We start from the raw sequence: 15,266 nt of genomic DNA, 5'->3' as shown, positions 1-15,266 counted from the left end.
CATTATACATTCCTTAAGTTAACTGAATTTGAAAAAAATCTGAATAATTTTATCCAAATAATAGATGTTGATATGACTATTAAAACTAGTATTGAAAGTGAGAGGTGCAGTGGGAAGACCTATCCAGTGTTTAATTCATGTAGACTTCCACTTGTCCAGTATACAATTATATTTGGGGACTTCCAATTGTTTACACTATGCTGACTACACACATTGCCATTTCATGCATTTAGGAAAGTTGCTGTCACCACATACCGATGTACAGCATGTAATCTACTACAATACATGCATGTACATGCCACAAAATTAATAATTTTAGTTTGTGAAGTGTCCGAACTAAGTCAGTGTGCAAGAATTGTACACATTTACAGAGAGCTCAAAATCAACAACACAAAACATTCATTGATTCTGGTTACCCACTCTATGGTTACTATAGCTATGCTTTAGGCTATGATAATTGATCATAGCTTAGCTATGCTTTTCACTTATCTATTTATTTTACTAGCACCATGTGACGCAAATAACAACAAAACCATCTGTTCATTGAATATGACAATCCATACCTTTCACAGTAAATTACATATCATCTTTTTGATGAGTTATTAGACAGTTAGATTTCCTCAAAAAAATCCATTGAACAGGGACAGAGAATGACAGTGTAACAGATTCAATGAATGTGCATGGTTAGAACTAAAGAAATGAAATTATTGAACCTGGCTATGATTGGAATGACAGATGTTGCAGTGTCAGATACTACAAATATATGTAATCCTATGACAAATATATTGTACATTTAGCAAGGCCACACAATTTCATTTTATACTGTCATAGATTGATTGAATCAGGGAGTTAACTGAAAGTACTACAAAACCTGGTGCTGATTTACATGTACCGTATGCCAGACACACAAAGTTAATTCCACTGTAGACACATTTTGCTAAGAGCTTATACCTCCATTCAAGGACAGACATCACTCATAACAATGATAGTGTCACAGATTGGATAATCTGTGTGGTGTTACAATACATATGCACATTTATAGTAGAAATGAAAATCTTGTACATCCTGGTAGTGATTTAAATGCTCTAATACACAGCAAACCAAGGAAACCCACCAACATACATCTACAGTTGTATGTAACAAACAGTTGGTGTTGTTAAAGCTATGCTAACATTTTAAAATGGTTTTGTGAGTTATAATGTCTTCTTATATATAATGTTGTACACCCTGCACAATACTGAATCAATTGTGGGTAAATGTATTTGTGTAGCTATACACATACATATATGATACAATAAACCTAGTAAAATTGATTTTGGGGTCCATACCCTTCAATCAGGACCCCCAATATGATCATGGTTTCAACTTGTTACTACACTATTAAAGGATAAAACTGACCTTATTTAATTACGCACAACATCTAATTAATAATATTTCAAAAATTTCCATTCTGATCAAAAAGATAACAGTCTCCAGTTACAGCTTTGGAACATATTATTTGTACACATTTACAGAATTCATCAAATGCTGAACACAAGATTCATGAGAGAATGTGACTCTAAAAAGTCAAGTATGAAAAAGGTGTCAGTAACCACAGGTGTGCCTGTATGCATAGTGTATTATGGTCTGGCTCAATATGTACATGTAGCAGATAAGGGTATGGGTGTGGTTCTTTTGTTCAATGCATATGGCAGGTTGAACTGTTTGACATCACTTCACCATAATATGATATATTATTACCAGTAAATATCTTTATAGATAGAAACTGAATCACAAACAGTTTTAAGAGGGGTTGTCTTCTTTGCATTTTTGACCGTATACCAAGCTTTTAATACTCTAGGCATACATACATAACACCATATGATAAAATTACACCTTGCCAAGCATAAGTTGTCAAAAATTGGAAAAATAAAGATAATTTGGAATGTTTTGACTTGAATTTCAAGCACCACAGAACCAGTGACATATACATGTACCGGTACTAGACACGGGTTGCCAATATGTAGAATGAGAAGGGTATATCATCCATATTTTCTGTTCAAAGACAATAACTTGGATTGTGCATGGTATAATTAGATGTTATTTTCCAGTATTTTTCTTCGTTCAGCCATGGTAAATATGAGTGACCTAAGGGGTCTTTGTGAAGTTTGTCACAATGAGTCGGTAGCAGAACCAGTGATGTAGTTGTACATTGTCGTGACGTAGAACGACCTGAGTATATACATTAAATTTTGTATTTTTTGTTCTAAATGGCTTCTGTATAGTATAATACTTGGTAGCTCTACTAACTATAAAAATGGATACCATAAATGTATTTTCATTGATGTGTACATTGCCAATATGAATACTACAGATAATTTTCCAAGTTACGTACAATAGTTCATAGATTGAAATTCAATATCATTACCACGTCTTCGTTACAACATAGTCACATTATTGAAACACAAAGTAGTTTGGAATTGAAAGAATACATGCTGTAGTCATGGCAACAATGTGTCTCTATCAAGTACAACAAAAGTGATCATTTTTTGCATTGAACCAATCTAGCTTTCCTTGTCATTGATTCTATTCAAACATATTTGATATCACTAATAATTTAAGCCAATAAAAGTGAAAAGAAGCCCTCACTATTTCATTAATTCTGTATATACTGTGCAACCAATTATTTTAAACCACTGCAACCCCCCCCCCCCCCACACACACACACACACACACACACAAAATTCAAAGGTTTTTTATTATTAATAATACCTCCACATAAAACGAACACAACATAAGGTAATTTCAATCTTACAACATTATTTATGTGTGTTCAACAGTTCCATTTCTCAAACAAAGGTGTGGTTTGTATTTTTGTAAAAGTCAATGGTTATTAATATTAATTATGCATGTCCATCCGATTGTGAGACTGTATGTTTGCTTTGTTTAATGGAAATGGTCTTTTAAATTAAAAATGTCCTTGAAATAAACACCTATTGAAATAAAGCAAATGGCAGCGAATAGCTTGTAGGCATCACATTGTGTTCTTGGTCTCATAGGATTTGTTGACTGCTCATTGTCTAACCTATGGCTTGGCAGTTCGCCTGTCCCCTGCACTGTCGAGACCAACGTTAGTTGGTCGTACCTCCTAGCCCTTACATTCTCCAGAGAATATGAAGGCGAGTAGGTACGGCCTGCTAATGATGTATCTTGACAGCGCAGTGAACAGCAACTTGATGGTGTATCCGTCCACAAATTGATTACAAATGATTACTGATATGGCATTGAGAATGCACAATGTTTGTGTGGTTTAGAAATTTGAAAATGTCGACACTTAATCATTATAATAACTCTGAATATTGAAAACTCGCAAGGTTATTATTATATTATTAGGTGAATAATTTGAAAGTGACATTTGATAATGATTATCTAAGCTGAAATTAAAATGATTGGAAGGTGGAAATGACATTTGATTGTGGTTATTACAGTTCTGGTTGCACAGAAGGGTTGGTTGGTGCATGTAGGCTACATGTATATGTACTGCTTACTGACACTAGAGGGCAGTATTTCATAATTACTTCATCCATTCATTCATTGTAACCAGCATGCATGTGAATGAAAATTGGGTTGTGAGCTCATGATAATGGTCATGTGATTCTCTCCTGTGGAACGTCACTTAAAACTCACACTATGGGGGGGGGGGGGGGGGACTTGCCCATTTTGTATGACTTTGAAGTGACACTACAACACATATGGGAAAGACTCACCAAATTAGTACATGGCTTTCAAGTGACATTCCATGGGACAGAATCGTCTATTTTGTGACCGTTATCTTAATTAGACCACAACCAAAAATAGGTCACTATTAATTGGTGCGTAACATATCATAAATCATTTTTTATATCATAAACACTTGGTATAACTAATTACAGTGTACACGTAGTTAGCAATTTCACCTCTTTAAAATCTATACTGCAATTATAAGATTATTACCATTCCATTGTTTATCATTAATATAATTTATGATTGATGAGTTGACTATGAATAAAATATTAACAGGATATTAATTTTTAAAATATTATTATGCATAATATACAACTAATACTGATAATACAGTTAGAAAACAGATATATGCATTCATGACCATACCGTAGTAAAATCTATAGTAATATCTATCATTACTGATATAATTCCCACATAGTATGAACGAATCTAGTTTGGCACTCAAACATTTTAGCGGAAACTGAGAATGACAGTTTTTAAACCCCTTGGCACAGGTGGATAAAACTGACTATAAACTACACAATGTACAAAGTACTTACTCATTACTGCCACATAATGTTATTGTTTTCTAAATTAAAAATCCAAAATAAATACCTAATCCTCATCCATATCACCACTTTCAATTAAAATATTCCTAAACTTGATATGTTTTGATAAAATGGGAATCAATTTCTATAATGAACGTTCACCTAATTTGTCTTTTCTTCTATTTTTCATTTTGTATTTTAAGAGAGAAGTGCAAAACTGGATCTGCTTGAGTAGATAACAAAGACAGTTAAACTATGGTTGTATCTCATGAGGTATCAAACTACACTGCATACAGCAATAATGTAACATACAACATCACTGAAGACACTACAGCGCCATGGATACCAACGGATACCATAGGAATTGCCATCCAGGTTACCGTGGTGATTGTATTCTGCATCACTGGTATCCTTGGCAATCTCTTGACCATTTCGGTGGTTTTCAAATTCAACAGTATGCAGAGTGCTACCAATATATTCGTTGCTAATCTGGCACTGTCTGATTTCCTGATCTGTGCTGTCAGTCAGCCGATATTTATAATGTGTATCGTAAAACAAGAATGGCCATTCAGTGATATTGCCTGTACTTTAATTGGTGAATTCACAATAACGTTATTCCACACGTCAGTATTCAACCTTACATGTATAGCAGTCAATCGCTACTTTGCAATACAGAGACCCGCATCGCACGTACAACGTTATTTCACCGTCAAGAGAACGCTTGTAATGTGCTCCGGTTTATGGATTGTATCTCTTATGACTGCCTTACCACCAGTTTTCGGTTGGGGCAAAGTTATTTACCTTGAGGATATCTCATTTTGTTTAGTGAAAATTGATTTCTATGACTGCTCCTATCTAATTATGTTGCTAACATCATGTGGATTATTGCCTATGCTGGTCATGGCGTTTTGTTACATCCACATATACTGCACTATTCACAAAACGACAGCAAATTTCAGACAATCGTTACAACGTGAAAACGAGGATCGTAAAAAGCACGGGAAATCTTATAACAATATGAAAGCTGGAGAAAAGTTTACTGGACCGGTTCCTGAAGTTCGTATTAACGGAACTAACAACCGTGAAGCAGTTACCAATGACCCAAACAGTGACACGGTGAGTGAGTCTGTAACTATGTTACCACAATCAAGTCATCATCAGGAACTCAGCTGTACAGAAGATGACAACCACTCCAAAACTGACAACAAACATGCAACAACATGTGTTGTATACAACAAAGGAAAAGTTAAAATGAAAACAATGCCAAAGAAAACGCCTCTAAATGCCTCCCAGATTATCGTTGAAAGACAAAACAAATTGATTGAACAACGTGAGAAAAGAGAATATTCCATCGCTGTCAATTTATTTATCGTGACTATGATATTCTGTTTTTGTTGGTTACCACTAGGTACGTTATCTTTGGTAGCTAGTGTAACAGACATACCAAGGAACTTCTTGACAGCAGCTGGTGTATTGGCATTTGGTAATTCTTGTTTTAATCCCTTTCTGTATGCTTTTAGGAGTTCTCAGTTTAGACAAGCCTATCATGACATACTTTGTTGATGAGTTCATCTCAATAAGTGTTCTCTCCAGACACTTAGCTTTACCATTCGTGCAAAGATTCTTTAATGATATCGATCCTGTCCATAAACTCAGCCAAATTGTTACGTTTTATCTAGAACTCTCAAATTATTTCTTAAATAATTGTTTCCTTGTGCAAAGTTAAGACCAACAAATGGAGAGATTTATTACTTTCATTCTATGCTTGTCTCAAGGAGTTCAGGGAAAATATTCAATACAATATGAAAGTGAGCAACTTTATCACAAAGCTGCCTGGTGCTGAGTTATTTCTTCGTTAACTTTATCAAAACACACATTTTATTTATTATTGTCAGTTACATTACACCTATGAAAATGTCTTTTTTTTAAACTTAATTTTAGGCATAACAAAAAAAAATTGTGAGGTTCCGATTACGCTCAATTTTAGAATAGGTGGGGTAGGTAGATTTTTTTTTTTATTTGTTGATATATATTATTGTTGATATTCAAGATCTATCAATATCATAATAAGCATTTTGCTGTTAACAGTTTTCATTGTTATTGTTAAATATTGTGAGGATAGTTTTACTTCTTTTATAAACCAGCAACTTTGAATAATAATATACACATAGCAGGAAAACTCATCGAAAGTTTAAATTTCTACTTTTCGATATAATACAACAATGTAATAAACCATCATAGTATTATATACATTGTCTATTCCTTACATAAACTATAATACAATTTATCACTGATTTGTATCTTTACTTTTCTTTTATTTGATATTTGTTAGTATCATTTTGTCACAAGTTTGAAATGTTTTTTATCATTTTATCACTACAATGTTGAAATATTAACGAGAACTTAACACCCTGATACCACGTTCAGGAAAAAATCACAGCGGGTATGACAACCAGTGTGCTCTCTAATGATTGATAGCAAACTTTTTGTTGTTGTGGGTCAGTATGATAAAAACTGACATTTCTTGTGAGTCACCACCTAGTAAGAGATAGGGGTACACCAAATTTTGGTGCATCCCTAGGAATTATGTGCATCAGTGGCATGTCAAATTGGTTTAGAGGGCTCACTGATGACAACCCTGTTACTTGTGCATTGCTCTAAGAGAATACTGCAGGATTATTTACAGAGAATAAAACTTTGAATTTTCACTTAAGAATGAACACAAAAACATCTCAATTTTACGCAACTCTATCAACCAATCTTACATCATTCAGTGTTTCAATGTATTTCATAAAGTTAATGTACAGCCAGTATATAAGGTACCCTTCAGTCTTCACAACACAAATCACTCAATAATATCAACCAGTCCACCAGGTGAATGGTTCTTATTTATTACTTACTTCAGAAAACATAAACCATAATTTACCACTATTTCATATACATGTATATATAAATAAATACCAGTCCTCAAATCTGACATTGACAGGTTAAAATTGTAAATTGATACAGGTCATATAAACAGGGGAGTCTTATAATAATTCTTGTCGGTAGAAATTGAATATAAATACACCTTGACTCTTCAATAAATTCTTATTACATTCAAAATCAAAGGACTTGGCATAATGCAATATAAAATCATAGCCTTGTCAATGTATTCCTCAGTTGCCTTATTATACTTCACCATTTGTACATGTATGTTTAGTGTTATCTATGTTTCACTTCAACTTTTAATACCTGCATATTATAACATTTTACCCAAAGTTTACAGGTAGAAGTAGAACAAAAAGGCAAAAAGGTTGACTTTTTTGTTCTTACCTACATTTTGATAGTAAAGCATCTGTAGTGCATTGATTGGTGTCGACCAAGAAATCGGATGAATGTTATTTTCATGATGTGCCTAGGGAGTACAATTCTATTTCAGGTAATAAGAGTTACTGAGGTATTATGAAATGACTGTGACAAGTAAAATAGTGTTATTTACAATTCAACAAACAGGTGGATATGATCCTCATATATTCAGACAGTTATAAAATTTGAATGAACACACCTACGTGTACATTTTATGTCCAAATTGTACAGAATAAAACAAGTTTCAACACAAGAAAATGTATAGTTTTTTGGGTTCAAACATTTTTTATTCTGTACAATTTTCAGAATTCTAATATAATCTTTCAATATTGGGTTATTTGATAATTACTTTATATGTTAATCAGAGCCCTTTTTTCATAATATATAGATGGTAGCTAATAATTTTTGATACATCAAAACTAGGCTACTATGCAAATTACAGAATATCAGAATATAATGCAGTATACAATAAAGGGGGAGACATGGTGAGACATTGTATTGTCATGTCAACTTATAATGTATGTATGTATTTACCTTTGTTTTTATTATCATAAAACTAATAAAATACTGTTTAAAAGAGAAATTGCAATTTGCATTTATGCATGTGCGTTGTTATGAATATGTGTGTGAAGTAAATATCTTTGAACGATGCTTGCATATTAATGAATGAATGAATGAATGAATGAATGAATGAATGAATAAAATTTATAAAATGAATACAAAAGAAATTAATAATATTAATTTGTACCTTGATTGTTGATTAATTTACAAACTACAAAGATAGTTAAACTGTGTCACTGTCAGTGCAGGAAAATACCACGGTATCTGGAGTAAAACCCAGCTGAATTGTTCAGGAGGGTAACCCAACTCAGCTAGAAATACAACATGTATATTCTAAGTGCAAAATCTCTAGCAGACATGTTAAGTTGAATTCTATGTCCAAATGGTGTTGTTATGTCTTCAGTTGTGCCTTGCGCATTGCATCTGAGCGATGCCAATGAAAATACAGGTCATATCAGTCACTAAGTTAACAACTCAAGTCACAGCATGGCCAATTATAAAACAGTACATTGTATATAAAACAAAGGCCAGTGAGAATACATGTCATACCACAGTTACTATCAGTCACTGAGTTAACAACTCAAGTCACCAACAAGGGCCTCAAACCAGACCAGTTTAGATTATGTAAAATACATAAACCAGTGAGAGTACCCTGGTAGATGTCATCTCAGTCACCGAGTTAACAACTCAGCTACCAATAATGAATACCATACCTGGGCTTTCCATAAGACAGTACAACATAGGCCTGTAAGAATACGGGTCATATTATAGTCACCAAGTTAACAACTCAGCCATCAATAATTATGCCACATGGTCACCAGCCCCCCCCCCCCACCACACACACACACACACACACACACACACACACACACACACACACACACACACACACACACACACACACACAATAGTATCGTGTGTAAGTCATACACCAATGACAATATAGGCTATATCATTATCAGTCACTGAGTTAACAACTCAGCCACTAATAACCCACTCACATCTTGACCTTAAAAACAAGACATTTATCAGACTGTGTACTCACCACCAGCGTATTATGCAACTCTCTCCTTCGCTTCTTTTCCTTGGCATGTCTCTCTACAGCATCAGTTAGCGATTTCTCTAACTCCATCACCTTCATCTGTAATTCTGTTAATAACAATAATACTAGTAACTACCAGTATACATCCAAGTAAATGCCAGATATGTGCTGTTCAATTAACATACATGTAGGAAGAAATTGCTGATACAGTGCAAATGCATTGCTGTATTCTCAGTTTACAGGAACTGTGTCTGTGCAACCAATATGTATTTGGTTTTATAGTCATATAAGAAATTAATTTGGTGCCTCAGACTGTATGCAGTGATATCTGTTCGTGGCAGGACATGTGTTTTTGTTTTATTTATATTTTTTCTATTGTTTTTTAGTCGTTTCTTTTGTTGTGGCAAACTAATTCTATACAACGTTACATGTAAATTCCAATAAAAACATTGTAATGCTTAGTGTATCATTCAATATGTTCCCTCTCCTGCCACCTTCCTCTTTTTCCCCAACCCCTTTTTTTTCATCCATCTGCTGTTAACACCCCTCCTGCCCAAACCCATCTTACATACGTTTCATGTCTACATTGTCTGAAAGCCACTTCTTGTTGTAGAGTTCTGCATCTTCAAGACCTTTCTCATATTCTTCCAGGAACTGTTCAGGTAAGGATACAGCTACTGACCTCAAATTCTTCAACTCTGTCTTCATACTCTGTTAGTGAACCATAGATGTAGATGATGTAAGGAAAACATGACAACATTTGAATGATGGCCCAAGGGCCCAGGTACATTATGCTGTCAATGAGCTTTGACTTTTTGTTGGTTAAAAATAGACCAAATAAATTAGCCTTTTGTAAAAAAAATTGTTTACTTTGAAAAATACATAGCCCCTAATGTGATAGCTGATTGTGATCATAATCGTATCTGTTACTGATCCAAATTTAATTTGGAAATTCAGATATGGTCACCACTTGCGCAATGCCTTGAGCCCAGGAGGAAACCAAAGTACTTGGGGAAAACCTGCATTGTTCGGGAGATTAAGCTGACCATCACCCATTTTACATACATCTTAAATTGATTTTAATGATACTCAGTTGGTACTGGGCAGGTTGAAATTCAGACTGAGGTGGTAAAAGGCACAAAAGCTAATTTGGGTCACTTGTGACCCTTTTGATACATTGTATATCAGTCTGAGCAATAACTCCATTAGAGTTAATGAACGTTATAAGCTGTCATTCATCAAGTTTAACTACCCCTAATGTCAAATGTGAATGCAAAAAAGCTTTCAAATAATAGAAATACAGGGATATAGTATTTAAATGGCTTTATCATACAGCATCGTTACAGGTGGATTTCTGCAATTACTGTCAATATGAAAGTTGTTAATATAATGTATAGAAAGTTCAAGGTCTGTGAAAGCAATATTTTCTCAATTACTGTCACTTTGCTTTCTATATAACATTCACTTAAACACGTAGAGGTACAGAGCATGGCAAATTACAGTCTTAAAGCCACAATTTTAACAATTTTAATGACTTGGTTTCTGTAACTCTGTGTAACTACACCTTACTGCAGGGTGTTGGGGATGAATTTGAATTAAAATCTAGGTTTGAAAAAAAGTTATCTGTAGAGTTATAGAAAAAGTTGCTCCAGAGCAAAAGAATAATCTATAGCTATAAAGTATTCCATCCTAAGGGCTCCACTGATAAGATAGCATTAAACTCAGAACCTGGGATGGAATTTTGAGCCTTTAAAAGTGAAAGCCTGGGTTTCAATACCAGATTCTCACAGTGTTATCTTATCAGTGGAGCTATATGGATTACACCAGGTTATTATTTTTGTTCTGGACCAACTTTAATATTCTGCAGCTCTGCTGGACAATTGTTTTTCACACCTAAATTTTATTCATAATCTAATATAGGTCTTTGAAGAGATCTAACTTGGACAATGGGTGAGTGGGTGAGGGAGGGGGGGGTTCAATCATTTACCTTGATTTGTCTATTAACAGCCAATAGTTGATGTGCCAAGTTATCTTTTAACTTCTTATCAGCAGCAAATAATCTCTTCATGTGACCAGTCTCTTCCTTGGTGTTTCTGATGGCACCTTGAAGCTATACATGTAAAGTGTCAATAACAAACAAACAAGAATATCAATAAACAAATAACAACAACCATGAACCTATAAATCTGTATTTAGATGATTTGACACCAGAACCAAATGATACAATTTGTATAAATCTGTGTAAATCATCTACAATAATTTGAAACCTGCACAGACATTGTTGAACTTATTTATTGTAAAATAACAAACAAATGCTAATTTATTACTTACTACATGTACATGTATATAAATTAGTACTTATATCACTGCCAAGGATTTTGCCAACCATAGTTCAGAAACTTTGGAAAAAAATAAAAGCTATTTTCTACTTTCCTTGTCTATGAATAAATAAAGTTATACATGTAATGATCTGATGTTGTAAATGTTGTTAATTTATCCAAGGTTGTAAAAACACAACTGAAATATCATTTTATAAGAATGGCCTCAAGAACATAATTTTCTAATTCCTAATTCACATAAATCTTCATCAAGTACATGGTCAATCCATTCCACCTACTGCCGATTATTGCTTATTTTCCAGTGGACTTCCTGAAGCTATATTAGAGATTTGTATACAATGAGATGATGGCCTAAGGTTGTTCCTGTTTTGATTCAGTAATGATATTTTTTGGTATGATTCATTGTCAATTGTTTCTTTGTCACTGGAATGTTAGCTACTATACTTAGTAAATGTACACACAGTATTAGTATCAACTATGAGGTTGATAAGTGAAATCTGAGTTTAATGAACCATATATAATCATTTTTTTTCCATAATTCAATAACTATGCTAGAAGCATTTCCTGTTCTGTTTCCATTCTACATGTAGACCCACTGTCAGTCCACCTATGTTACTAGACTGAATTGTCATGTGACATCAACTTGGATTAAAAGTGCCAGTAGCTATGTATGAAGAATTAAGAAAATGCCCCTGTAATCCATTTTTATAATGCACTCTCAAAGATTACATCTACAGCTATCACAAATCTCACAAAACCAGAATCCTGGCCTGGTTATATACATATGAATGCTAGATGATGTATATGGTATGCCTGATCCAGTGGGACAACTATCAACTTTAAGACACACTAATGAATGTTTTTTAACATACAAACTTTGCATGCTGATGAAGTATATAGTTCTACTATGTATGGTTGATTTTACAAAGAGTGTCTTGGGGTTTAAGTTTGCAACCTATATCCATAATTCCATATCATACACTACTTCCGTTTCTGCTTACTCCCCGATGTCTTAATTTTAATGGACTCAGTTATCACAGACACATTGTCTTTCCCCTGTGATTCTAATTACTGATTTTGTGCACACACACAGAATTAATCCTGGCTGCCTCTCTCTCTGGATCCATTCTCGTTATGGCAATCCTCTTTCTATCAGGGAGTTATTTGTTATACTCAAAAAACTACAAGTTGGGAAAAAACAGGCTTAATTTTTCAATCCAGGCTCAGAATATGATTATTGAATGGGTATAGTTCTGACACACACACACACACACACACACACACACACACACACACACACATTTCACCATGCCTATAGCACTACTGAACCTCAGTTCAGTTGTACTAATAATATACTACTAGTACTACAGGGTATGACTTATTGTCATGTTTGTGTGTCACTGGAATGTTGTCAGTTACTATGTACGTAGTACTTGTACACACTGTACGATTTTGTTTGTGATAAGTGACATTTGGAATTTGATGAAATAAAGATACTAAGAATTTTAATAAAAACATAGGAAATGAAATTTGCATATAAAAAATCATATCTTTGGTCTAAATATATATGAAAAATACAACAGAAATGTATTACATCAATAAAACCTGATCTGACTATACATTTTGAATAAATATATACAGTAATTTTGAGAAAAGAAAAAAAAATTGTGCAGATCACTTTTAATAACTCATTTATTATATTTGACATCAGTGACAAAGTCATCTACTCTTGCTAATTTTCATCTACGTTTTGAACAAATTTATTCATTTTTAATTCTCTCAAGAAAGTAGGCAAACATACAAGATTGACATTTAGATAATACAACCTGTTATTTTTAATACATGTAATGGTCACTTAATGATGATAGTAATTTGATAGTCTACACTCTTTTAAGTGATTTATTATAGTATATTACTACTTTATGCAAATTTTAACCTAGGTCAATCGATAAGAATATATATCACATGTTGTGAGTGCCTGAAATGACAACTTGTTTGTATGTATTACCCAAATACTGATGTTTTATATAAACAAAAGTTTACTCTTCATGGACACAAGAGGGCAGTCGAATGTACTGGCACTGTAACTCTGTCATACGCCTCAAAACCATAACAGCAAAGGCTTTGGATAAGGTTTATTCATCCATTTATAAAAATTAACGTACTCACCTGGGCCAGTTTCAAGTACAACATAGCATTTTCTGTTTCCAATGCAGTAATTCTTTCATCTTTACCCTGAAATATACAAAATATAAATTTGTTTATATTTAGCTTTTGAATTTTTCATATGTTTTATTTGAACTAAGAGGCCATATGGATGAGGATTGGTTATTTATTTCAGATTTTTAATTTATAAAACAATTTTATCATGGCTTCCTACCAGAAAATTCAATGTGAAACAATACAGACCAAGTCCTGTTTGGTTACTAGTACTTGAATTTTTTTTTATAAATCTGGAAGTTTAAAATATTTGACTGTGTGTTGCAATTGCAAGCATGCCAAGAACTCATCCGTTTTCAACAACTAATAAACTTGCATATATATTGAGTATTTTGGCATTTTTATGCTGCATAGTTTTCAATTAACAAAATCTCTAAACATTATTTGATTAGACGTCTGATTACATTCAATTTTAAAATAGGTGGGGTAGGTAGATGGGTTGTTTTTGGGGGGTTTTTTTATGTGTTAATGTCTAGATCAGGTTTTCGATTATTTTCCAAATGGTCTCTGTGTTGTTTATTTCTTCCTATCATATGTACAGTCATTACATATTGGAAGAATAGTTTTGTATTGTCTTGTTAAGTTGATGTCAGTTTCCGCATCCACTATTTCTTGTGAGACTTCATGATTTTCACGATTTTATCAAATACGTAAAAAAAAATTTAGGGTTGGTGTGAAAAACTAGGTGGGGTTGGGTAACCGGAACCAAACAGTTTTTTTTTATTTGGCCTTACATACATACATACATACATGTATGTTAAGCCTATATAAGTTAGTACATTTTTTAATACATTTGAATAGTTGTATTAAAACATGTATTTCTATATTACATAGAAATATAGAAATGATTGAGTAATCATACCATGACCATGTTGAAAATCATAGTAGAGGATTTAGTATCATTTGAAAGTGTGTTGTAGTACACATGTCTATCATTTCAAAGTGTGTTGTAGTACATATGTCTATCAATTCAAAGTGTGTACATGTTGTAGTGATATGTCTATCATTTCAAAGTGTGTTGTAGTGATATGTCTATCAATTCAAAGTGTGTTGTAGTACATATGTCTATCATTTCAAAGTGTGTTGTAGTACATATGTCTATCAATTCAAAGTGTGTACATGTTGTAGTGATATGTCTATCATTTCAAAGTGTGTTGTAGTGATATGTCTATCAATTCAAAGTGTGTTGTAGTACATATGTCTATCAATTCAAAGTGTGTTGTAGTACATATGTCTATCAATTCAAAGTGTGTTGTAGTGATATGTCTATCAATTCATTTATTTAGTGTGTTGTAGTACATATGTCTATCAATTCAAAGTGTGTTGTAGTACATATGTCTATCAATTCAAAGTGTGTTGTAGTATATATGTCTATCATTTCAAAGTGTGTTGTAGTATATATGTCTATCAATTCAAAGTGTGTTGTAGTACATATGTCTATCAATTCAAAGTGTGTTGTAGTACATA

At 33.3% G+C, this 15,266-nt stretch overlaps 1 protein-coding gene across 3 annotated transcripts in view; it reads right to left on the bottom strand.

Annotated features, from left to right (window-relative positions):
- Positions 1-15,266, bottom strand: part of LOC144432609 (kinesin-like protein KIF25) — a 142,498-nt gene that overhangs the window by 122,790 nt on the left and 4,442 nt on the right. For all 3 annotated transcript variants that reach the window (XM_078120862.1, XM_078120864.1, XM_078120863.1), the window contains exons 2-5: positions 13,749-13,814; positions 11,228-11,350; positions 9,813-9,951; positions 9,244-9,347 (exon numbers count right to left, since the gene is read on the bottom strand). In XM_078120862.1, coding sequence (XP_077976988.1) covers positions 9,244-9,347; positions 9,813-9,951; positions 11,228-11,350; positions 13,749-13,814 — 432 coding nt within the window. The remainder of the gene's footprint in view (positions 1-9,243; positions 9,348-9,812; positions 9,952-11,227; positions 11,351-13,748; positions 13,815-15,266) is intronic.

This window comes from Glandiceps talaboti, chromosome 3, assembly GCF_964340395.1.
Source record: "Glandiceps talaboti chromosome 3, keGlaTala1.1, whole genome shotgun sequence".
Classification (NCBI taxonomy): domain Eukaryota; kingdom Metazoa; phylum Hemichordata; class Enteropneusta; family Spengelidae; genus Glandiceps; species Glandiceps talaboti.
Note: the sequence above shows the minus strand (reverse complement) of the source record. Positions and strands in the feature narration are given on the sequence as shown.